Genomic DNA, 27216 nt, shown 5'->3' on the forward strand with positions numbered 1-27216 from the left:
AAAAAAAAAAAAAAAGAAACACATTAAATCCATTCATTGGGGGGAATTTGAAAATGGGGTGATGTGGTCTCACTTGCATAATTCTAGGCAGTACAATGAAGGGGAATGCTTGATGTTAGGACAGAAGATCTCATTTTAACCAGCAAATTAGGAAAGAGATGAACACTGTGGGCCACCAGCTATTGCCAGGTATGTGATATTTAAACTGAGTGTACTGCTTAAAATGAACCCTTCATTAGAAACGGGTGAATAACGGTTGGCAAGATGTTAGAGGCAAATCATCAGGTTAACAGTACTCCTTTGGCGGCATCTTACATTTTGGGGGTATACGAGTTAACTAGTACGGCAGGAATTACATGTCAGGTCTGTGTCGCTAAACTTCTAGTTTGTCAGATCTGAGCAAAATGGGTGTTTCATCTTGGCAGAAATGAATACCTACGCCTTAAACCGTGGTTCTCAACCAGGGGCAGTTCCCTCCCACCCCGGGGACATCTGATAGCACGTAGAAACATTTTTGTCACAACTGGTTAAGAGGGGGATGCTACTGGCATCTAGTGGATAGAGGTCAGGGATGCTGGTAAACATCCTAGAAGACACAGGACAGGGGCGCCTGGGTGGTTCACTCATTAAGCGTCTGCCTTCGGCTCGGGTCATGATCCCAGAGTCCTGGGATCGAGCCCCGCATCGGGCTCCCTGCTCAGCGGGAAGCCTGCTTCTCCCTCTCCCACTCCCCCTGCTTGTGTTCCTTCTCTCGCTGTGTCTCTCTCTGTCAAATAAATAAATAAAATCTTTTTTTTTTTTTTTTTAAGTCACAGGACAGCCCCTGAAAACAATAAAGAATTATCTGGCCCAAAATGTCAGTAGGGGAGAGATTGAGAAATGACAGGCAAACTTCAACCTTTAGGGCTTTCAAATTCAAATTCAAAATGTTTTCCCTTATAGGCTCATTTATAAAAAGATCTTGTTCCATTTCTTCCTTTTGTAGTTAAGTCATTCAATAAATGTATATCTAGCACGTTACTGTGTACATAGTACTGGGGATACAGCTGGGAACAAGCACCCTTGAGGTCAGCGCGGAGTGTCTGGAGGGTTGTTGACTGATACACTAAGAGGGCACTGTTGGCATGCTGTCGTACCTGGAGGCTGGGGTGATGGCTGCCCAGTGAAGCATCCTTCCACCCAAATGCCACAGCACCCCCTGAAAACACTGAGTAAGACCAAGGTGCTGCCAATGGAGAGCTTCCATTTGTGTGGGCGATATAGACAACAGACAAGTATTGCATGAATGGGAGAAGAGGAGGGAGGAGGGAAGGCCCCAGAGTGATAAATGCTCTATAGAAAATTGACCGGGATAGGGCGCCTGGTGGCTCAGTTGGTGAAGCGTCTGCCTTTGGCTCAGGTCATGATCCCAGGGTCCTGGGATCGAGTCCCACATCGGGCTCCCTGGTCAGCGGGAAGTCTGCTCCCTCTGCCCCTCCCCCCAGCTCGTGCTCTCTCTCTCTTTCTCACTCTCTCTCAAATGAATAAATTAAAAAAAAAATCTTAAAAAAAAAAAAGAAAATAGACCAAGATAAAGAGGTGATGCTGGCTGTGGCAAAGGCAGAGAGGTGTGCTCATCTTCACACATGTATGTTTGGCTGTGTGGCGGGCTCCATGCTTCTCCAGACTGGGGGGGGGCGGTTAGGGAAGGCCTGACAGGAGCAGAGTCAGGTGGGTACTCTGAGACACAGATGAGTATCTCAGGTTTCAGGAGTATTTAGTAGGATCTTAAAGCAGGACTGACAGGCAGGTGGGCAGATGACCCAGGGAGAGGTGGGGCACCCAAGGCAGGTCTTCGTTCTAAATGTCAGCTATGAGGTAAGGCTTTTTATGTGTTCGGCATTTGGTTTTCTCGTCTTCTTTTTTTTAAGCGGACAAATAGGAGCAAGGCGGGGCAAAAGGAGGTCTAAGCCAGTATGACTGACAAACATCATAGAAATGGGTTAATGATGGAGCTGCCAATTATGCTGAATTTCAGGTCACCACATAGCTGCCCCGCATACCACCATAGGCAGGGATGTGGGCACGGTAAGGATTCCTGTTCCAGAAATAAAAATAGCCCAGAGTTTTGAGAAACTGGATCCTGTGTGCTAACTCCCCAGGATACTCACTGCCAAGAGTCACTGTCCTTTTATAAACCTTATCAAAAGCGCCAGCATATCCTCCACCCAAAAATCAGCGGCAGAATTTTCAGATAACAGGTCCTCACGCCTGGCTTGTGCATTCTGAATCTGCAGGTTGAGACCCCTCTTTTTGAGGTCATGGTGTGATTGGGGCTTTAAAGCCAATGTGAACCAAGGGTTTGGCAGTGAGCCCAGGGCCATTTCACCCCTCTTATAAAACGAGGCTGATTGGTGCTTCAGGTGGATTTCTAAAACAGCCTAGTTTTTAAAGAGGGAGATTGATTTCATCGTCACAGAAAAGGAAAGGAATTTACCAATAATGGAGAATGACTTACACCCAGGTTCTATCTGGCTTTAGGGGGCCCCTCTGGTTCCTGTTGAGAGAAATAAATTTGTTTATAAATATAGATACAGTACTTGGCAAATGCTTACAGTGAGTGCTTGATCATGAGTAGCTGCTAAATTATCATTGCTATTGCTTCTGTTGTTAGAATGACTATTGGCTAGGGGCGCCTGGGTGGCTCAGTTGGTTAAGCGACTGCCTTCGGCTCAGGTCATGATCCTGGAGTCCCTGGATCGAGTCCTGCATCGGGTTCCCTGCTCGGCAGGGAGTCTGCTTCTCCCTCTGACCCTCCCCCATCTCATGTGCTCTCTCTCATTCTCTCTCTCTCAAATAAATAAATAAAATCTTTAAAAAAAAAAAAAAGAATGACTATTGGCTACACTGACTACTACTCACTAGCCAGTGCTTATTGCCATGTGCTGTTCTCTGTGAAAACTTGCATAGATGCCATTATGGTATCTTGACATGTTTCACAAAACTTTGAAACGCACACTTTCAGGGACCTGTGCCTTAGAATACAGGTTGTCCAACTATAGCCCATGGGACCAAGTCTAGGCTGTAGCCAATTTTGTTTTGTTTTCTTATAGTTTTATTGAGATATATTTCACATACTATAAAATTCACCCATGTAAATTGTACAGCTTATTGGACTTCAGTGTATTCACAGAGTTGTGCAACCATCACCACAATCTAATTTTACAACAATTTTGGGGTGCCTAGGTGTCTCAGTTGGTTAAGAATCTGACTCGGTTTCAGCTCAGGTCATGATCTCACTGTTGGGAGATGGAGCCCCGCGTTGGGCTCCACGCTCAGTGCAGAGTCTGCTTCAGATTCTCTGTCCCTCTCCCTCTGCTTCTCCTCCAGCTTATACGCTATCTCTCAAATAAATAAATAAATAAATAAATAATTTTAGAACAATTTCACCATCCCAGAAAGAACCCTTGTACACACACACTCTCGTTCTTGATACCTATTCCCTACCCCAGCCACAGGATACCACAAATCTACTTTCTGTCTCTATGGCTTTGCCTATTCTGGACTTTGCAGATAAATGGAAACACACAGTATATGGCCTGTGTGATCAGCTTCTTTCACTGAGCTTAATGTTTTCAAGGTCAATCCATATTGTAATATATGTCAATACTTTGTTTCTTTACTGCCAAATGATATTCCATTGTTTGTACGTACACCATTTTGTTTATCCATTCATCAGTTTATGGACATTTGGGTTCCCGTTTTTTAGCTATTATTAACAATGTTGATGATGAACATTCACATACAAGTTTTTGTGTTGATATATATTTCCATTTCTCTTGGGTAGTAGACACCTAAGAGTGGAATTTTGGTGTCATAGGGTAACTCTACATTTGATATTTTGAAGAACTACCAAGCTGTTTTCCAAAGTGGCTGCACCATTTTACAGTCCCATCAGCAATGTCTGAGGGTTCCAATTTTTCCACATCTTTACCAACACTTGCTATTATCTGTCTTCTTTATTTTAGCCATCCTAGTGGGGGTGAGGTGATCTGCATTTCCCTAATAACTAGTTATGCTGAGCATCTTTTCCTATGCTACTTGCATTTGTTCATTGGAGGAATGTCTTTTTAGATCCTTTACCCATATTTCAATCACATTATCTGTCTTTTTATTGTTGAAATACGAGTTCTTTACATATTCTGGATATAAGAACTTTGTCTGATATCTACCATCTGTTTTTGTAAACAACATTTTATTGAAATACTGCTATGCTCTTATTGTCTATGTACTCCTTCCTGTTAAAATGGCAGAGCTCAGTAGTTGAATAGAGACCATATGGACTACAGTGCCAAGAATATTTACTACCTGGCCCTTTGTTCACTCACTTATTTCACCATATTTTTATCTTATCAAAATGAAGTGGATATATAAATCAGAGTCTATGTAAGTAAATGTTGAAGGCAGAGCTTCATGTCTCAGAAGGTGCCTATCTGTTATGCCTAATGTTTTTATATATGCGGTTACACAGAAATCCCAATCAAAGATCCTAAGCTTTCTAAAAATATATGCTCTCGTTGTCAGTCAAGACAGTGATTTACTTAATCTTCGCTCTAGTTTATAAACCTCTGAACAGTGTAATCAGCATAATGCTTGGTAGAGCATTGGAAATGCCCTCACATGCTTTGGTGGAAAACAGTTTATGGGATTTTTTTTTTTTTCCCAACATGACTCATGAGAGATTTGGGGATTTATTTAGCTGGCTTTATCCAGGCAAATCTCCTAGTGACCTTGTTGGGATCTTGATCTTGTTTAAGACTAGAATATATGTGACTCATGCTAAGTGAAGTGCCCACAGAGGATAAAAGAGCTGATGTGAACCTTCCCTCCCTGGAAGAGAGGGACAGGCATCAGCATAGTCCAAAGCAGGAACATAAATGCTCTGACAGTCAGCCTGAGGACTCTCCTACTCGTGGAAAATGCTTTGGCCAGGTGGTGGTGGGAAAGGAACAGTGCTGATCAAAGACTTGGAATTCCCATGACCTCCCCAAGTCTGTGCCCACCACGAGCTCCTGGGTTCTATTCTGGATGAAAAGTTCTGCATGAGACAAGGATCAGCATCTAATTGTCATTCCTACTTCAAGACCAAATTATATGTGAACAGGCGGAGGCATATGGGAGTGTACAATTGTCTTTAAACAAAAAACAAAAAAGACATTTTGGAATGAATCCATAGTTTGTGGTCATTTTTTATGCTTTTGCATCACTAACTTATTCCTACCAACTTCTGGATTTGTGCTGATATAGACAGGTTTTTAAGCCAAAATTATTTTTGTTATTCAATTATTTGTGTCATGCATTTCTTGCTCTATTATGCTGTAGGATCATCCCACATCTCCCCTCCCTTATTCTTTCCAGAACCCACCCCAAACAGGTTTCATCCACAGTGAAGTGTTTCTCCTCAATGTTACCTATAACTTCCACATTATGGAATCCAAACTGCAAACATTCATTATCTCAGAGTTTCTGTGAGTCAGGGATCTGGGTGAAGTTTAGCTGGGTCCTCGGGCTTGGGGTTTCTCACAAAGGCTGCAATCCATGTACTGTGCCAGGGTCTGTCATGGGGCTGCAAATGAAAATGTTGCTGGGGCTGTGGTCTCATCTGAAGGCTCAACAAACAGAGGAAACGCTTCCATGTTCACTCCTGAGAAGCTTAGCAGCATTCAGTCCTCACTGGTTGTTGGTCAGCAGCCTCCCTTACTTCCTTGCCATGTGTCTGTCTCCACAGGTCAACTCACAATGCACAGGGTCCTACAAGATTTGACCCCTAGTTACCCTCTAACCTCAGCTCCTTCTACTTCCACCTTCACTCACTCAGCCACATTGCCCTTATTCTGTTCTTCAAGCACATTAAACTTGCTCCTATGTCAGTGCCATTGCACCTGCTGTGCCTTCTCCCTGGGACAGTTTTCCTCTAGATATCTTCACCACTGGCTCCATATTTTCCTTCAAGTTTCTGCTCAACTGTTTTGTGGGAGGGATTTCCTGATCACCATGTGTAAAGTAGAAACTCTTCTTCTCCCATAACCGCAGTACTCTGTGCCCTGCACACCTGCTTTTCCACCATCTGATATATATTTTGTATGTCTTTACCTTCTCCCTCTGTGAGTTGTTAAGTTCAATGGAGCATATACTTTATATTTTTTATTCTCTGCTTCATCTTTGATACTTAGAAAATTGCCTGGCATGCAGAAGGTGCTTAGAAATTTGTCAAATTATTGACTTTGCATTGTTTTGTAACCACATTAGCTAAATCATTCAGACTTAACTCTGACTTTAACTGATTTTAGTGCATATCGTTGGCACTTGAATGGCATGACTCCCACATTTTTAAGATCTTCTTGCACTCCTTACTCCCCTCCCCTTTCCTCTTGCTTTTTATAATTTGTCCCTTGATCAATTAAAGTAGATCTTGAGTCATTTTTCTTCAAAAGCAATGTATTGGTGGCATGCTCCCTGAACCATGGTGTATCTGAGAATTGCAATCTTAGTTTGCTTCCTTGTTAAGGTTTGTTTTTTTATTTGTTGGGTTGGTTTCTAGACTTCAGAATTTTTAATTTGTTCTTTAAAACTTGAAAATTTTACCAGGATCCATTTGTTTTGTTTATGTGTTTTTTTTTCTCTAGTATATACTGATTGAGACTTTTATGTACCAACCACTAAACTAGACTAACTTCTAAGATTTTTTTCATTAATCTCTCCTATAGGAAGCTTTTCTTGATCTATATAATTGGAGTTTTTCTTTAGCTCAGGAACGATACCTTCTCAGATTTTCTTTCCTTCTCTTTGATAAATTCTAACCTATTTATCAGGAAAACCAATTATCCATATGTTAGTTCTTCACATTTGCTCCTTCATTTCTATCATCTTCTATTACTTTCATCACTGTTTCTTTCTTCCATAGTCCTAGAGTGAATATTCCCTATTAGGTATTCTATATCACTGATTCAATATGTTGCAATATTTCCTTTGTACCTCTGATGGTGGCTATGGTAGATTTTATTCATTTTTTCACTTAGTTATGTATCTAGTTTTATTCATTTATCATTTGCCATTATTAGTTATTATTTTATTATTCATTATTATTTTATGATTGTTTGCAATTATTTACTCCTTTGTTTCTTATAAGGGGAACAAATATCCTTGCCATTGCTGTGTCACTCACTATGCCTTCCTACTGGAGCTGTATGCTTCTGTGCCTCCTTAACTCCAAACTTAGCCACATACATATTATTGCCAATGGAATGTGAGTGGGTATAATGACAGCAAATCCAATCAGAAACTTTAAAAATTGTACTAAGGTATGTTTTAAAATAGATCTTTCATTCTTCTTCTGCATCTTATGGGCAGTGCTGCCTTTGTTCCTTTTTTAAAAAATATCTTTTAGGAGGATCCATTTAGGTTTCTTAATTTTAATCACCATTAACATATGGGATGGTTGCCACTGAACAAGGTGAATGACTTCCCCTTAAGTGTCCCTTATTGTTGACTTCAGAGTAACCCTTGGAGACTAAGATAGAAGACTAGTTGATATGCACAGCCCCTAAACAAATATCCAGTGTCTAGATATCTTCCATCTAGAATGACATTGCAGACTGGTAAAAGATGCCATGTCCTGCTGCCTGGTAGTCTGACTACTTAGGTGAATCAAAGTCATCTGTAGTTTTCATTCCTTGTAAGAAACAGTAGATAAAAACTGTGGCCTCTAAATTGTGCTTATCTCACTGTCCTCCCTTCCGTGTATCATCCTATTATATGCTACATTGTTGAGATTCTTCCTGTCTAGTGGAGGAAAACAGCAAGGTCTTAATGGCAGGTGTTGTAGGAGTTAAATGTCCACAGACATCTTACATGGGAGGGAATGGTTTCCCTCTGGTTTGTGAAGCCCCTGTCTCAGAGGAAAGATACCAGAGCAAGGATCTGTATGATGGTCATATCTCTGCTTTGGATAGTGGGCATCCATCCTGGAGTCTTGGATATCATTGAGCAGCATTTCCAATTTCTAGATCCTCATAACATTTTTTTCTTCTTTGTATTCATGAGCAACACTACTTATTAGGCAGTAACTAATTTTATTGTTTTCTCAAGTAGCTGTAAGAGAGTACAGCTGAATTTCTACCCCTCCCATTCTAAAAACATCTTTTCCAGCTCAGCAGGGTCATGGGTGATATACGAACCTTCATTTTTCTTGGTCTTTTCATCTGATTTCCTGGGTCTCGGTGGGACCAGAGTTCTGGCAGTAACACACTGGCTGGTGGTTGGGTTTCTTTTCTCTGCCGTATTTTAAGGTAGGTGTCGGTAGTGCTAGGAAAGGATCCCAACTCTGACTTCTTCAAACCTGTCACATCCCCAAAAATGTTGTTGGGTGTTGGCCTTAGAAAGACCTGCATCCAAGTTCCTACTCCACTACTTACTAGTGGTACAACCTTGAACAAATAACCCAAATCCAGCGATTGTCTTTCTTCAACTGTAATGTGGCAATAAAATGCCCACATGGTTTAGTCAATATGAGGCTTAGAGAAAATGAAAGTATTATACTTGGGAAACAACTGACACAAAACTGGGTGCTCAATAAATGTTGAATGTGTGATTACAATTAATATGATAATGCCATCATCTTGATACGTGGTTCACACAGAATGCATGAAGAATGGTGGTTCGGGTTATATTATCCATGTTAACCCCATACTCTTGCAGCTGCATTTGTCAAGCCTGTAACTAATTACCTGTGTGACTAGAAAAGTCCTGTGCCTTTTCCATGCTATTTGTAAAATAAGGACATAGAACTATATCAGGGTAACAAATAGGTTTAACCTTTATTGTTAACTCCAGTTGATCAGTACTGGGAACCTGGAAAACAGACTTAAAAGGATTCTGAGGCCGTGGCTGGGCTCAGAAGATAAATTTGCCAAAATCTATTAGTGATGTCTCGCATGGGTAGGGAGGCTGGTTCTCACAGCTAGCCCAAATTTGCCAGGCCTAAACTAAATGCTCTCTAGGGATTTTCTCAACACCCAATCATTTGGTTCCTTTTCTGGGTCTTCTTGATGGGCCTTTGTAATTCGGTGACATCCTGTCCATCCAAATGAATATTTAGTATCAGTGGAGTGAAAAGTATGTATGGATACTCCAGTTAAGAATCTGAAAGGAGGGCGCATGGATGGCACAGTTGGTTAAGTGTCCAACTCTTGGTTTTTGGCTCAGGTCATGATCTCAGGGTCCTGGGATTAAACCCCACATCAGGCTCCACACTCAGAGGGGAGTCTGCTTGAAATTCCCTCTTCCTCTGCCTCTCCGGCTTGTGCTCTCTCTTTCTCTCAAATAAATAAATAAGATCTTAAAAAAAAAAAAAGAATCTGAAAGAGTGGTAGACCATGAAGCAGCTTCTCCAGATGGAATGAGGGTTTCTTTGAGACTTCATTGCAATTTGAGAAAGAAAGAAAGAGAGAGAGAGAGAGTGAGGGAGGGAGGGAGGGAGGGAGAGAGAAAGAAAAGAAAGAAAGAAAGAAAGAAAGAAAGAAAGAAAGAAAGAAAGAAAGAAAGAAAGAAAGAAAGAAAGAAAAGGAAAGAAAGAAAAGGAAAAGAAAGGAAAGGAAAGGAAAAGAAAAGAGAGAGAGAGAGAGAGAAAAGAAATCAAGTGTTTTCATCAAAAGGGAAAACAAGATAGTTCCGTAAAGTTATGCATATAAACCACATCCCAGTGATGCCATGTAGGGTTTGGAATATCATTTGCTGGTAGATTTCTGTCCAATAAATTTAGCAATGGATACACTGGTGGGTTTAGCCAAACCAGAAACAGTTATTTCCTGATTTCCAATTGAAAGGTATAGGTTTCTAACAGTTGTATAATTGTATTAATGTGTGCTACGGATAGATTATTTTAGAAATTGATTTGTCCACTTCCTTTAATATTTAGGATCTAAGGCACCAGTGTCTTATTTCTGGGGTAACTCAGGTAATGAGATTTCATTTTTATGAATCTTCAGGAGGAAATCATGCAAATTGCTTCTCACTCTTGCATTTTTGTAAGGAAAAATAAAACACCCAGTTGTCCATTGGTATTTTATCCATCTTAGGCACAACATTCTTCCTGCAAGTCAGGGATATTCACCTTAGTTTTAAAAGCTTTGCAGGTATCTATTTGACACTAGGTCATCTTTCTCTGCAATTTCTATGGCAGGGTGTATTCTTCACACTTTTTTATATGCCTCACTTCAGACAGCTACAGTATCTGTTGGATCCTGCTATTGTGAATTTGTGATTTCTGGCAAAACAAAAATCACCAGTCTATAGTCATACTGTTCCACTAAGTATAATGAAAAATCAGTATTTTAGATGGTTTGCTCAGAAACAATCAATACTATACATGAAATTTGTTCACAGCAAACCCTCAGCAAGGCTCTATGATAGAAGGGCATTTGTAGAGGGGAATTTATGAATATGACAGCAGCAATAAGCAGCTGAAAATAATCTATGAGACATTTTCAAATTACCCCTCATGAGCTGTAGCCCTTGTGAAAGATAATTTGTGGTTCTCACAGAATACCCTGCAAATTGGGTCTTTCATCTGCAATGTTTTTTACAGTTAAAACATTTCATTTCTCATATTAACAAGTGATAACTCTGCATTTGTTAATCTAAACAATTTGATTTCTATTTTTCTGTGCTGAGAGGCTGTTGACATTTCAGGGTAAGTAATTATTTTCATTGCCAACTGCTGTTTGTGGTGACTGTAGGCAAAAGATAGAAATCTGAATATACATAGGCATTGTTTTAATCATTTGCCAAAAGGACTATTCATAAAACAGGAATCTATTTGCCTGAGTTATCATCTGTCCTTAGAAATCTAATAGGACATGGGTGTTGATGAGTGAGGATTCTAGTCACATTCAGGCTTTGCTGTGGTGTATTGGAAGTCCTCTCATATGCCCAGTGTGGGCAGAGGGTTGGGGTTGACCTGCAGTATCACCAGGCCTCTGGCAGAGCACCGTGCACTTGGGGTCTTAAGTCACAGTAGCAAAAGGGAGCATGCGTTGTTGGCCATGGTAGCTCCCAGCTTATGTAACACCCGTTCAAGTACCTTAGCACTGGTTGCCAGGATTACATGATGAATGCTCACGAGAACATCTCTCTCACCATGCCTGGTGCCTAGTGCCAGGTCTGGACACATTTGGTGAAATGGGGATCTGGGGATGACATATAAAAAGATCTTCTAAATTTCCTTTGTCATGTTGCCTTCTTGGCCAAACTTACAGTCCAGGGCAAGGGAAAGAACGATTTTTTTTTTTTTTCACCCGGATGCGCAGTCTTACCCACCAAAGTGCCACCCGAGGCAGAGTAGAAAGGAGGCACCAGGGTTTGGGATGGAGTTGTTGGGACAGCCAGCTTTCTCTGGGATCTGCGTTTGATCTGAAAATCCATGCTAATTTTTCGATCTACTCCTCAACAGATCCAAGTTTATTTTAACATTCAGAAAAAAATTAACACCAAAGTTGATACTCCCCCCAAGAAAATCATGTAGCAAAATTGCTACTCTAAGATGGTCTATCTTTAAGCTTGTGGTGTGCGGGGCCCACGCTAGTTGTGAGGCACTGTGGGCAGGTGTAGATGGCCTCTGTGATGTTTCGGGGAGCATCGGTATGTGTCCTGCAGGGTAGGCTGTGGTAGGTTCCTCGGTACTTCCCGTGGCCTCTTCATACCACTGGCTGAGGCTCTGGCAGCTTCGGACAGGGAGAAAAATACTCCTGCTTGTGTGGACCTCCCATTCACATTCCAGGTTAGGCAATGGACTACTAATTTAGGATCCAAACTGATTTTTACATGGCCTGAAGGAGTGAATGTAGAGCCCGTACCCTGAATGGCAAATGTGTTTTATCCTTTGAACCGATTCCAATTGATTAGTTCTGGTTGCCTATAGTGCTGTCTTAAGAAGACATCTGCGTTGCATCAGGGCTCAGCTGGGAGGAGTGCTGGGATTGATTAGCGATGTCTGCCAAGGCCTCTGGAGGGACCACTGACCCTATATTCGCCATTCTTTGCTTTTGACATGTCCTTAACTCCTCTCTGTCAAATGATTTTAATACTAACAGGTGACTCTAAGTATGAGATAGGGCATCGTGAGAGAGAGCAGGTAGATGACATTTTAAGAAAACCTAGCATGAGAAAATGCACATTTACAAAATGCAGAAATCTGGAGCCAATTACTGCCATTACAGAGAGATTCCATGAAAGGCTCCTTTAAATAGCGAGCCCCCCTACTGCATTAAAATGATGATTTAATTTACAAAAATTCACTTTGCACGCAACTCTTCAGGACTGTGCCTGTGGAGGCAAGCAAGCCACACCTGATTTTTTTTAAACCTCGGCCTAAGTAATGTTCAGGATGTCTGCTGCCACCTATCTTGAGTCTCTTGATAGTTCCCACTCTCTGCAGACTTCCTTCCTACTTCCTCTCCCAGAGTATTGAGTAGACAATCTGGGTGGTGGTCAACAGCTGCTGGCTTCCACCGTGCCCACGGCTGCGTTTCATTAGTGGGTAAACTGATTGCTCCGAGTGTGTTTATGTGTGGGTGTGGCTGTACAAGCCTGTGTACTCTGTGCGCTGTGTGTGTAGATACGGATACACACAAGCCATTATCTTGCTCTCAGCCCACCCTAAATTCATTCCTGCTGTAAGAGTTATAAATGGAAGGTTCCAGTCGCCTGGTGGATACAGCCTTTTGCTAACATGTGCCCCGGATTCCAAATCCCCGTCCTCTTTGTGTTTGTTTATATGTCATTTACCCTTGCATCAGAAAACTTCCCCAGACCCTGGGCCTGAGTCCCATTATCCAGACATGGAACCCTCCTCTTCCTCTGTGGCCTACAAAGCCCCAAATGGCTTTCTGATTTAGAAAATTAAATATAATCTGACTCTTGTGGCAAGCTTTGCAATTCCCAACCAACAGACTCTCCCATTAAATACATAACATACACAAGATCTAAAAGTATCACCAATCTCACATGAATTTGAATTATAGGGGCATTCAGTGCCCCTTGGGTAAGATTGCCAGCTTCTTCCCGGGCACTCAAAATTGGGCAGTTTTCCAATGGACCATAAAGCTCCCCGGAATGCTGACTAGCACGTGTGTTTGGGTTTCTGTTGCTCTTTTAAAGCAACTGAACGCAGGGAAGAGTACCTGAGAGGGGTATCTTCCCTTTCCCTGCATCCTGCCTTCCCGCACACAGAGTGATTGCAGTAACTTCTCAGACACAGAGCACAAGTGTCGTCTCTATTTCAAATGCAGTATTTTTAAAATCTCAACATGATATTTTTCCCCCGGGGAATATTTATGTGGACAGGTTTTGGTTTTGGTTTTGCTTTGTTTTTTAGCAAGATGAGACCTTAGCAGTGAATGCATCGGACACTTTCTCTGGCCTAAGATGATTCTTCCTTTCTGCGATGGAGGCTCTCAGGCTGGTGAGCTGTCACACAGCTCCTTTCCTTCCATCTTCCCCGGGCTCATTGGTCCGAGCCGGGCGTCCCCCGTGGTGCTGGGCTGTGACAGCCGCGTAGGTGCAGCCGTAGACGGCAGCCGTCAGCATCATGAGACACACGATCCCGCACACAACCCCGGTGGTGATGATGGTGGCCACCGTGTGGCGCAGGTTGGCCGGCCTCGGCTTGGGTTTGAGCTCACACTCCGAGGGGTCTCGCTCCCTGGCGCTGTGGCTCTCAGGAGGCCCAGGGGCAGGCCGGTGGGCAGAACCCAGCTGCTGCCCCCTGGAGGACCCCACATCCAGAGACGGGAAAGGGCAGGGCTGGTAGAGCTCATGAGGGATCTTCAGGAGGTCCTCTCCTTTCCAGGTGTCTGGAGACGCACAGATGACACCGTCTGTTACTCCCCCTTTAAAAAACAGAAGCCGATAAATACGACAAATGTCCTTTGTTGTGATGTTGTACATTAATTACAAGGACCCAACGTGTCTACTAACACTCTTCGGTGATGCCAAATGGGAAGGTCAATGGCCTTTTGAGTGTCTGTGTATCTTTGACAGTAATGTTGGTTTAGTTCGTGGGATTAAGTACAATTAACATGGCTCCTCAGGCCTTGGAACATTCAGTAATTTGAGAACTGAACTTTCCAACAAGTTATTAGAGCCAGTTTCCACTCTCTGTAAGGTGATTGATTTCCTCAGGTATGTAGACTCGTGTTGTTCAGGGGGGGATTTGGGTGCCTGGTGATTGTTTTCTAGAAAGTACACTGAGCTAACAGATTTCGTTCTGGCCAAATATGACCTCCGATTTACTATCTAGGCAAATTAACTTCTCTGACTACATTTTTTTTTTTTTTTTTTGGCCATAAAATACTGTATTTGTATCTGACTTGATAGTTTACAAAGCGCTGTTCGATAAGTCCTCACAACTCTGCTCTAGTGGGTAATTCGTGTACAAGGTCACCCAGGTAGGTCATAAGTGGGCAGATCAGCACTTCAACCCAGCCCATCCCTTGATCCCAGTTTTCCCACTGTGCTCACTGCCTCTCTCCACTTCCTCCTCCCTCTTCCCCCTCCCTCCTGGAGGCTCTTGAGGTCAGCAGAGTTAATGCAATGACCCTCAGTGTAGCCCTTTGACTGGGCAGAACCTGGCCTGCATGACCTGTGGCTCAGCTCCTCTGGCTGCCATAAACTCCTCCTCCAGGAGGGCTGTGAAGCCTGGCACCACTTTTAGCCAAGTTAGATTGGAGAGCCTTTGTACACACCACAGGTAGATTATGAAATTATATCAGAAAGTCACATGCAGGAGATGGTCACTTCAGTGTTATTATAACCTTCCTTTGCAGAGTTTGCTGAATGCCTTCCAACCATCTTCTGAGCCTCATAAGCCAAGTCCTAGGAGGCCCTATGAGTAGATGGGGCCATTTTATAGTGCCATCATTATCATGGCCCCGGTCACACCGGGATCAGTGGCAGCATTCAACCCACACCTTTTTTGTCACCCTACTTGAAACTGAATCGCCTACTGCTAGAGTCACTTGGGCCCCTTCTGGCTTCTTCGGTGATTTCCCTGAGGCAGAGCCCCAACTCTAAAGCAAAAAGGTAACAGAAGAATTTCCTCCTTTCCTGAGCTGACATGCAGGAGGCCAGAGGTGCAGGGTGGCTGCTTCTGATGGGCCCTAGGTGCCATCAGGCTATGCTGAGACTAAGGATCCCTGCCTCAGTTCATGCCTCTGCCCAGGAATTTGTTGTAAGGCAGAAGGCCAGAGAAACCGAAATGGAGTGTGGGGCTTTGAGAAGTAGTGATGATATTCAACCTGGCCAGAGAACACGGAGCCTCCCCCCAGGGGAAGAAAGGCTGCCTGCCGTGGGACCAGCATTTCTGTCGCTGACTCATTCCTAGACTGGGGTGGTTCACCCAATCACTCCAGGCTTAAGCACTATCTTCTCCAGCTTGAGGCTTCCTGCTGATCAATGTTAGGGTGGGAGGCATGGCCTTGGGACCCACAGCACCAAGGAAATACCCAGGCTATAGCCTGGGACAGAGCTGGAAGTCAGGGGCTGTGGCCACAAGAGCTCCATGGCCACCTGTGCAGCTGTGTGCTCAGGATTCACTTCCCAGCCTTCCACCACCATCTCCGCAGCCACGACCCCAGGAGGCAAATCTGCTGATGACAGCTTGTGGGTCCCCCTCCCTTCTAGATCCATGGAAGCTGTTAATGTAAGAAGTCCCAGCTTGCCGAGCCCTCATTATCCCCCATCTGGCCACTGGTAGCTCTTTACCAGTGTCCTGGAAGAAATTGGATTCAAATCTTGAGTCTATTACTTGCAGCTGACCATTTTTTGCCTCTGCTTGCTCATCTGGAAAGTGGGAGAGGGGGTAATAATGAAAAATCATATCACAAGATCACTCTGGGTTCAGTTGGGTGAAGTAGGTCAAGTATTTAGCACAATGCCTAGCTATAAATGTTCAATACAGTTAGCTTTTGACATGAAGATGATTTGTTTACTCTTGAATGGAGAGAGAGCAATACTAATCACAAAATCTATGTTCATGCTTTTGTGAAGGAGACATTTAGTAGGTATTCATCAAAGCACGTTTTTTTGGCTCTTGGGCCCACGGGAAGGCAAAATTTCCCCATCCTTTGTGGTCAGTTTGGGGACTGAGTTGTGGCCCATGGAACCAATGAATGCCACTTTTAGGCCACAAAATCCCTTGCTTCATCCTCCATGTGATCTGTTCCTACTTGGTGGTGCCCTTAGAGGCCATGTGGTGAAGTGGCAGCATTAGAAGCTGGAAGGAGCTTATGTCCCTGAATGACTGCATGGGACTCAACCTTAGCCCCCAGTTCCCTTGGGTCTAACACGAGTGAGCAAAAGACTTTTATTGTGACCATGACCCACATGGGTGTCATACCAACCAGCCTGTCCTGACTAATACCTTTACTGTTTGTATTTATTTATGTATCCTTTAAAAAAATAAGGCATTGGCCAATGCCTATTTTGCCTTACCCAATATATATTATTCCTCAGGGAGTCTGAGAATTAGAATGGACCTCAGGAACTCTCTGGCTTCACTCTGTCAGCTTTCACCTGTGACACTGAGAGCTGGTTGGGGGTGGGGCGGGGAACATTAATTTGTCCAGAGGTCACCATTGAGTTTGTGGCAGAGCAGAGGAGCTATCTCCTATTTCCTATCCCATGTTGCTTCTAGTGTCCTGGACCTGGAAACTATCCTTTGTCAAGAAATGTTCTTTGCTGAAAACTCTTTCTGCGATGGTTTGACTTATGGTTAGCATTTAGTCAGAACACAATAACTAAAGCCACTCCACCTCTAGGTATGAAAAGTTTTATTTGCAACGTCCTAGAAGAACAATTTTTGCCACAGTCTATGCCCCCTGTTGTAGGTCAACTTGAAGATTAGTTGGCTAGGGATAGGCTGTTTGCTATTATATTGTTGAGAAGGATTCTTAACTCAATATTGTATATCTGAACTCACGCTGTGCTCTCTCCCCCTTCCTTCTATGTAACTGCTGCAACCATCCGGACTCTATTGACCCCCTAATTCATGTCTATAGCTCTGAGATCTTTCTGAGTTAGGGGTTCAAACATACAGCTGCCAACTCAGCGGCACCCCTTGGATATGTAATGGGCACCCTGAACTTGACTTGCCCCAGATTCAACTCTTAATTTACCATCTCCACCACATACTTGCCTACTTGCCAAAGAATGCAGGGCCAAGACCCCACCCCCATTCTGCCCCTTATCGGCCCCTGGCATCGCTATGTATGTGGTTAATCTTGCAGGATCAAACAAATCAAATTTCCCATAATATACTCTTTTTTTTCATTCATTTCCCATTCCAATCCATTAGCAGTTTCTATCAGTTCAATATTCCAGATATATCCCCAAAGTTGATCATTTCTCGTGACCCTGGTCCAGGCTACCATCTTCTCTTCCCTGAATGACTGAAATCACTTTCTTCCCTCATCCCCTTGCTGCTTCTTCTGCAGCCTATGATCTGCTCTCCCTCAAGTCACCAGAGTCAGCTTTTGAAACTAGTTAGATATTGTTCCCTTGACTAAAATTCTTCAAGAGATTTCCATTTCATCTAAAATAAAACCCAAGTGACTCAGCCTGGTCTGCACGTTCCTACATGACCTGGCCCCTGAGTACTTGTGTTGCCTCATCTCCGTCTGCTCACTGCGTCCCTTCTTCTGTTCTCACCACTCTGCGGGCCTCTTTCTGTCTCTCAGGCAAGCCAAGCTTAGTCCCCTGTCAGGCCCTTTGCAATTTCTATCCTTTTCCCCAATTATCTCATGACTCATTTCTCCTCATTGTTCAGGGGCTGCTCACCCACATCACCTCTTTGGAGAAGTCTTCCCTATCCTTCCTATCTGAAATGGAACTCCCGTCCTGTCGCTGTCTCTCCCCTCACTCTGCCTCCTTGTGTCCTTAGCACCAAGTGCTATCTGAACTTGGCTATTGATTGGCTATCTTATTTTAATGTCTGTTTTTGCTACCAGAGTGTAACCTCCATGATGGTAGAGATTTTCTTATTCACCTTTTCTCATCATCTAGAAAAGTACCTGGCTCATAAATGGTACTCAAAACACAGGAATGAATGAATGATGCTTGAAAATTAAAAGGAAAGAAGCACTGTGATGTAGAGGAAAGAATGTGGGGCTAAGACCCAACAATCATTCATTCTATTTTTCTCTGTGCTTCTAATCTGTCATCCTGGGGAAACCACTGATCATCTCTGGGCTTCCATTTCCCATTTATTATAGACTAGTATTGAGTTAGAAGGGGTCAGAAAACTTTTCCATAAAGAGCCAAGTAGTTAATATTTTAAACTTTGCCATACACAACTATTCAGCTTTGCCCTTGTGGTGCAAAATAGCTAAGGACAACACATGATAAATCAGCATAGATGTGTTCCAATAAATATTTACAAGAACAGGAGAGGGGCTGGATTTGGCTCTTGGGCTGTAGTCACCTAACCTCTGGGTGGTTTCCAGAACCCTCATCTTTAATATTCTAGATTCTTTTGCTTTGATTTTTATCATCTGGTTAAAGAAATAGTAAGCAACTTTAGGAGGGGTCCCTGCTGCATACAATTTCAGTTAACAGCAGTATTTGCTAAAGCAGAAGGGATAATCTCAGGGAAGATTTATAGCTATCAAATTGGTAGAAGCACACACAGTGGGAGAAATCCCAAGGAGAGAGACCATGCTGGATCACACTTGAAAATTAGAATTTTTGTGCCACTTTGGAGTTGAGCAATTATTCAGGGGGTGAATATCCCTCCTTCTTAAGGGCCTGCAGCTCTCAGATAAATAATGTTGTTAATCAAAGTGGAAAGTTACCTCCATGAATCATATTTGTAGATGAATTTAAATCATGAATTTAAACACCCTCTAATGACTCCCTGCCTCGCTTGCCATACCCTAAAATGACATCAGTGCGAAAAAGCTTACACGAACCCCTTGCACACTCCTCAACGTTCCTTCTAATGCAGAACAAGAGATGAGGTTCATCCTAGGCTGGTAACACACAGACTGGGAGGTGGGGGGGGGGGTTCCAAGTAGACATGACTGACCTTTATAGATAAATGTCTCCAGCCAGAGTTTAAGACTGAGCAAGTGGCAATTGCATTTCCAGAGGTTGTCCTTGAGAAACAAAAGCCTCACACTGGGCATGGATTCCAGGAGCGCTCGATCAAGCTGCTGAAGCTGGTTTTGTTGAACTGCAAATACGGTCAGGTTCTCCCAAGGCCTCCCCAGGGATGTGGGAAGGTGGCTTATGTTGTTTGATGACAAATCAAGCTCCCTCAGCTGTGGGAGGGAGTGGAAAAGCCTGCTTTCCAGAGAATGCAGGGAGTTCTGGGTTAGGTTTAAGACCTGCAAGTGCTGGAGTCCATGGAAAACCCCGGGGGCCAGGTGCGAGAGGGAATTGTTCCACAAGTTCAGGGTCCTGAGCTGTGGCACAGCCCTAAATGCGAACGCAGGAAGCTGGCGTATCTGGTTATCTTGCAAGTGCAGCGTTAGAGTCTGCGGAGGCAAATCCAGAGGGACTTCAGCCAGCCCCTGCCGGCGGCAGTCTACAGAATGTGAAGACGAGTGACAGCGGCACATCTCTGGGCAGCCACCCACCAGCCGGAGCAGGACGATCACGCCTGAAAGCAGAAGCAGTTCACCTACGAGGAACAAAAAGGAAACTGAGATGCGAAACCAATGTGTAAGCAGTGTTGGCAAGGGTTCACCTTCGAAATCACAAGTAATGTGACTCAGGGCCAGCGAACACCTTCTACAACCTGTAGGAGGGGTTCTGTCATTCCGCATCCTCAGGAAAGTCGGGCTGGCCTGGGTACAAACCCAGTGGAGTCAACTGCTGTGCAATTGGCAGAAGCCTGCGAAAAGATACTTTCTTAGTGGCCCAGTAAATGGAAGGTGGAAGACTTAAGGATATCACGTAGAAAGGTGAAAAATATCTTGGGGGGCCCATGCCTGTTGTAGGGCACAGCAGAATTATCTGAGGCCAGGAGTTTAGAAGAATGATAGGCCAATCAGATAGTCACATTTCTGAAAAGTAAGCTCCGGATCAGTGCTGTCCAGTAGAACTTGCTGTGGGGATGGAAATGATCTGCATCTGTTGTCCAGGATGGTAGTCGTTAGCTACATGTGGCTACTGAGCTCTTGAAATGTGACTACTGCAACCAAGGAACTGAATTTTTATTTGCATTTAATTTGAATTAATTTAAATTTAAATCGCCACATGGTGTTAATGGTTACCATCTTGGATCAGGCGGTTTTAAAGTATTCCTACATTTTGACATGCATCTTTGCAGGTGTAATAATTCCATGAATGGTGATCATCTCACTTTTTATTCAAGGGATTTTAAAAGTGCAAAAAAAAAAAAAGATTTTAAAAATGCAGAAAAGCATGTAATAAACACCCATATTCCTATAACACAGTTCTGTCAATCATTCATAGGTTATCATATTTTTCATCTTTTTTTCTGTTAACTTAAAGAAAAAAAGCATTACTGATACAGTTGCAATCCCTTTGATTAGCCCCCAAGTCATGTTTTTCAACATGAAGCCTCCTCACCCCTACCATTACTGACATATCCCTCTAGGGCTTTAAAAAAACAATACTTAATAATAACAACAGCAAATAGTCATGAGCCAGGCACCATTATAAGGGCATTATAATATTATATTACTAGTATATATATATATAGCTAATTAATATTACATATAATTATATATTATTATAATTATATAATATTATTATATTATAATATATATCAAAACTATATTATATATAATATATTACCATTTATTATATATTATAATACATCAATTAATATATTTATTATTATATATAGCTGTATATAATGGTATATTATATATATTAATTTAATCCTCATAACCTTGTAAATCTGGTTCTATTCTATCTGCATTATAAAGGTGAGGGAACTGAGGCACAGAGAAGTTGAACCACTTGTCCAAGGTGATATAGCTAGTGAGTAGTAGAATCATGATTTGAAACCAGTCTGCTTCCAGAGTCTGTCAGGATTCTTACCTGCTGTGCTTTCCCACTTGTCAAACACACACACACACACACACACACACACACACACACATACACACACAGTATGTAATGTGTTATATAGTGGTTTTTAAAACTCTACATACATATAGTCATTGGCATGTCTCATTTTGCCATTTACTCTATTCACTCAAAACTGATCTATCCATGTAGGTATAGAGAGAGAGAGTTCATTCCTTGTAAATACTATAGACCATTCCATGGTGACACCATGCCAAATTTAATATTTAGCCACTCCCTTACTGATGGACATTTGAGTTACTGCAGTTTTCCTTTACTATAAATGATGCTGCAGAGAACATCCTTACACAGAACAACTTGGCCATGCAGAAATTATGAAGAGGGTCTCCAGAATCAATAGGAGTCTCCTTGCAGGGTTCAGACAGGATGCTGAGCTGACATTTTTTTAGACACTGCTAGATCATTCTCCAGAGTAGCTGTATCACTTCCTGCCTTTTTTTTTTCCCCCTGGGTCTTGAATTTCAAAATATAGCAAATACCTGTTAAGAACATTTTGTGAAATTGGTAGAGGAATTCACAAGGCCATGCAATAATATTTAAAACTCAGATGATTATCTACTCATAAAGAAAGCTCCTGGAAGAGGTTGTTTGTCTGTCCAGCTTTGGCCTTAACTAGGGAAATAGACAATGTGGCTATCCAATGCACTGGACCCTTGAATTCTCTACTGATGGGAACGGCACTGAAGGCAACAGGGAAGATACCTAGAGAGCCTTCTGAAGATTCTGCTCAGTTTAGTTTAGCTCAAGGGATGCGGAACATCACAGTCCCCTTCCCTGTTCCAAAATATAAAAGAGCAAAATCCTTGTTTTCCTTTCTATAATTTTGCAAATAATCTAAATGACTCCTTTCAAAGCCAATGCACCTTCCTGGGAGAGAAGAGTCAATACAAATCTTAAATCAGAGAACAAGTTTTCCACAGAGTCCACTAATCTATTAATGACAGACTTGTCTTTCTGAGCTTGTGGCCAGTTTGCTCATTCTTCCTTGAGTCCCACTCCCCCGGCCTGCCCAAGGGGATGATAAATAAACTCCAACTTGAAGCGCTGTATTTTCTATGAAATGGCCCATGACATGCTAACTGCGTATGCCATCATGGCTGGGTACATATGTCCCCACGTCCTTCTTCTGACCCAACATGGCATAAACAGAAATTCCCCCACTAGAGACATTTTTTATAGGTTTGGTCTTTAGAGAAAGACAACTTCAAAGTTAAGTTTCCCACAGATACCTTGTTGAGGGAACCCCATTCCTCTCATGGACAGAGAACTTTTCTAAGGTGCAGGGGGATTAATCATGGCTCACCTTTCATGGCTGAGTCTCCACAGGCTTCCTCATGGATCCCGTAGCCCACCTTTATGAATCTGCAGATCCACACGCTGAGGGCATGGCGAGCTCAGAATCCAGCTTGTCATTCACTTTTTCAGGACAGAAAAGCTTGTGCTTTTCTTCCATGCAGAACACCGTTGTCACTTTCAGGGATCACGTATTTAAGCAATCCTGCCCCTGTCTCCATCTGACTCGGATGGTTTTCCATAAGAGGATCTTTCGATTGTGCCCCCTCTTCTTTCTTAAAGTGTCAGCCTCCCCAAGATCATCGTTGCCTTTCCCATTCAGGCGACAAGCCCCAGAAAGAATGTTTGTCAAACCTCCGTGAACAGCTGTAGCGTTCAAACATGACCCCGATGCCTCTGTCTTTTTGATTGTTTAATCTGCTTGAAGTCCAGGGCACCAAAATAAAACCGCCTTCTTAATCCGGTGGTGGTTTCTGAATTCTGTTGACTTATTAAGCATGCTGTGTCAACCCTCGCCGGGTTGGGGGACACTTGCTGTGGATCCTCGATCTGGGGGTCTAGCAACAGAGCCAGCAGAGTGTGTAATGTGAGGACAAATTGGCCTGCTGAAGGCTGACACGGTTTGCACAGGGCACTTGTTTGGTCATCCAAGGTGTATTCAGCCAACATCCGTAGGGATTATGTGTTGACAGGGTCTTGATGCCCTGAAATTCATACTCATGGTTTCCTTTAGTGGACATCACAGGCTCTTCTCACTGGTGCCACAAATACTTCTCAGCTGCTTCTTTCCCCCACCCATCCCCCGCCCCCCCCCCCCGAATTGACCTTTCGGTTCGTGTGACTTTGGAAATACTTCTCAGCCTTTCATCGTTTCCCTGATGCTGGGGTTCCAGCCTTTCCCTCATTTTTCACATATAAAACAATAAAGCTGCCCCGTGAGCATCAGGCATCAATGAACTGTGACTGTTCCCTAATTGGAGCTGTTGGGAACTTTCCCACCAGGGCCTGAAGCATTTCTTTGAATGTGCAAATCCCCTGTCATCTGCTGAGGTGGGGTGTCAGTGCCCAAAGCTGCTCCTCGAAGTGTCACAATGCTCCCATGGCCAGGCCACCACAAGGAAGGTAAAAACCATGTTTTTATTGCGGCAGCTTATGCAGGGGTATCCCTGGCCCCGAGCAGTGTAACAGAGCAGGGGAGTGTGGGATTTGGAGTTAGATGGGCCTGGATTTGAATTCAGTTTCACCGGTCACCAGCTTGATGTCTCTGGGTGAGTGACTCGCCCTCTGGGATCCTTATAGCCTCATGTCTAACACATCGTGGATGGTATTTTTTGCTTCACGGGTTTGTTCCCAGGATTAAATTAAAGCAAGCGATACATGCCACAGCCTGGAATGCCTTAATAAATGTTCACAGTTACCCATGAGAATGCCTTGCAGGACTTCTGTGCTGCTAGCATTCGAAGGACAGCCTTGACACAATAGGTAGGAGGAAGATCCTGGCAAAAGCCTGGGACACCCGGCCCCTCATGCCACTCTGGTGGCACCAGAGGACCCTTGTGAATGAAGCTGAAAAACTGGATGGTGACTATCCTTCAGAGCCTGCTCTTTGGAATCCCTTGTCTCTTTCGGCCATGTCCCATCCAGCCTCATGGATATCCTCTCAGTATATCCATCCTGCCCTCTTCCTGAAAAATCTCCTTTACCCAGCCCTCTACCTTTTGTCCTCTTCTGCAACATTCTTTGAGTACTGTGATACCATGGAGAAAAGTCAGGTGTAGGTGACAAAGAGCCATTTAAATCTTCATAAGGGCTAAATGGCTCCTTCCTTCCTCCCTCCCCTCCTTCCTCTCTATTTGTGAGCGCACAGAATTTAATCATAATAATTCCTTGATGATATATGATCAGTGATAGCCCATATGTAGCTTTTGGTCATTAATGCATCATAGCAAACACCTATGAACCTAACCCTCGCTCTAAGAACTAGAAAGTTACCAATAACTTACATCAACCCATGTGTCTGTGTCTTTCCCTGGGGTTGGCAAACATTTTTGCATAAAGGGCCAGAGAGTAAATATTTTAGACATTGGGGGCCATACAGTCTCTGTCACAGCTGCTCAACCCTGATGGTGAGTACAGAGCCAGCCAGAGTCAATCCATGAACAAATAGACGTGCCTGTGCTCCAATAAAACTTTATTTACAAAAACAGGTGGAGGACTAGGTCAGCCCACGGGCCATAGTTTGCAAGCCTTGCTCCACCCCATTCCCTAGCCACTGCTATCATTCTCCTCTTGCACCACACACCGGTCACCCACTCAGCTAGACCTACCCACCAGCCTGTCTCCTCATCTACAAACTGACAGGTCTGGAAAAGGATGATTTTTAGGGTGTTCTTATGTCTAAAACCTTGTTATTCTCATTAGAATGCTTGAGTGGACTTGAAAGAGTCTGTATTTACAGACTTTAGGGGGCATTGGGCAAAGAGTTTGAGTGTCTCTTTGGGTTATAGCAGAGCTGTTTAGCTGTGTCTTGCACGGTCCACCTAGGGTCCAAGTCTTATGGACTCCAGAGGCCTGGGAAAGATGAATCCATTGACAGCATGGCTCAGCGTAAGGGGCCAGGACAGCAGTAGAGAAACTATAGATAGTCGTCACACCTGCAGGTAAACCCAGGCTGTGTGGCCAACTGAGGAAGCCCACTTTCATGCCGCTTATACCCTGAAGCTGGGTGACCTTGGGCAAACCACAGGCTCTCTCTGAGCCTCGGCTTCCTCCTCTGTAGAATGCAGATAGTAGCTACCTCATATAGCACAAGAAGGATCCAGTGATATATGTTAAGTGCACAGCACAGGTCTGGCAGAGCAAATGACCAAAAGTGGCATCTCCTGTTAGCTCCAAAGAGTCTGGACTGGCTGCTCTCACCTAAAATGTGGATAACCTGGGAACATGCAGAGAACCCACACCGCTGAGGGGTTCCTGGGAGGCGTGCCTTACTACCCAAAGGGGCTCTTTGGTTCTGTTTTGCTCCTGCTGACTCTCACAGGCGATTAAAAGATAGGCAGTGCACGCTTGGGGGAGATGCCTCCCAGACATTGAAGGACTTGGACATGGAATCTGATTGATTTATTCCATCTGACCTCAGCCCAGAGAACAAAGGGAGTGTGCTAATGCCTGAGGCACCTTCTCTCTCTCTTTCCCTTGGTGAGCCAGAGCTGAGAAGTGGCAAGACAACTGTACATGGCAGAAATGCCAAATGTCAGGTCAGGCCAAGGCTCTGTAGAGGGGAGGAGGCTCCACTGTGAGGGTTCCTAGTACCGAGACCTCGTCAAGAGCCCAGTTTCTCATGCGGGAACTTGCTTAAGTCAGAACATTTCCTAATATAAATTGGTCTTTTTAGCATTTCACCTTCCTCAAAAAAATAATCAACAATTATTAACATTTAAAATTGACGATGTTTTGAAATCCAACAAATGTGTATTAGCAGGTAATATACAGGTATATACAACTATTGAAAAAAAAATAAGTTACAGCTAAATATACTCACCTGGGAGGGTATTCATAATAAATTGTTAGGTTAGATAAAGCAATTTGAATAGGAATATACATTGCATAATCTTATTTATGTTGCCAAAAAAAAAAAAAAATCCAGAGGTGCAGAGCTGGAGGGGTTAACCCTAAAAATGTGCATTGGTTTGTCTGAAGATGGAATAAGTGGGGAAGGACAGACTCCAAATAATACCAATTGCCCAGAAGACAGGGGTGATTTAAGAAGAGAGGAAAATTAACTTCTTTTGTTTATACCTCTGCATATTCGACTTGCTACAACAAATGTGTTATATCTGTAATTTTAAAAATACAAAGGAGGAGAAGAGTTAACTTTTGTTAAGTAGAAAGTAGAGATGCATTTCGTTTACTGTAATAGTTGAGGTGGCTAATTCTTACTGACTAGCTAGCTGAGTTTTATGTGCCAGTATCGCACGCTGGAGCTCCCCCTGTCTCACTCCACAAGGATTAGCCCCCAGAGTGATACACGTCTTTCTCTGCCAAGTGATCGCCGCATGTGAACAGACCTCATAATGCATGGACTATTTCTCCCAGTTTTAATATCTGCTTTGGTAAAATCGTGGCAAATTACTCCCCCATCCCTACCAGCGGGCCCCCATCCAAAGCAGGTGCGGCAGTGATCTGACACGGGGGAGGCAGCTGGGCCAAGTGACAGCCGCTGCCCAGTATAGCTCAGAGAAAGACCTTGGCATCGTAAATCCATGCAGAAATTTCATTTGGTTGTGGAGGAAATTTGGCATTTGGAAATATTTCCCTAGGGTTGTAGATGACCAAATGGCACCCAAGTATAAAGTTTATACAGAGCTATTTAAAGGACCTCAACATTATTTCCTTCCTTCCTGTTTCTTTCTTTTTTTCTTTTTCTCCTTGGTCTTATAAAACATATAGCGAGTGAGCTAGGAATATATTTTCCAATGGCTATAGTATAATGTATTTAGTGCTTACAATGGGCCAGATGTTGCTGAGGATTTGTACTGGTTAAATACAAATCCTTAATGTAATGAGTAAACTTCCAGATTTATTGTTCTCATCACAGTCTAGTTGAGGTTGACAGGGGGCCAACCTTCATGGAGTTATTCAGCCTCCTTCCATCTTGTCACTGTGCCTTCCTCTTAGTTCATAGTACCCTCTCCATCAGGTGATGATGGGAAAAGATGAGGATCAGGCATGGTCCCTGCCTGGAAATAGTACTTATCACTGGGCTTACAT

General features: G+C 43.3%; 2 protein-coding genes across 2 annotated transcripts in view; one reads left to right on the top strand and one right to left on the bottom strand.

Annotated features, from left to right (window-relative positions):
• Positions 1-27216, top strand: part of CACNA2D3 (calcium voltage-gated channel auxiliary subunit alpha2delta 3) — an 807776-nt gene that overhangs the window by 659919 nt on the left and 120641 nt on the right. The window lies entirely within an intron of this gene.
• Positions 13290-22986, bottom strand: LRTM1 (leucine rich repeat transmembrane protein 1). Its single transcript, XM_006749915.3, is given in 4 exon segments — positions 13290-13538; positions 13540-13925; positions 19118-19714; positions 22457-22986. Coding segments are annotated over 4 exon segments (1038 nt in total). The 5' UTR covers positions 22464-22986; the 3' UTR covers positions 13290-13490.

Source organism: Leptonychotes weddellii, chromosome 1, assembly GCF_054177405.1.
Source record: "Leptonychotes weddellii isolate Sample4059 chromosome 1, ASM5417740v2, whole genome shotgun sequence".
Taxonomy (NCBI): domain Eukaryota; kingdom Metazoa; phylum Chordata; class Mammalia; order Carnivora; family Phocidae; genus Leptonychotes; species Leptonychotes weddellii.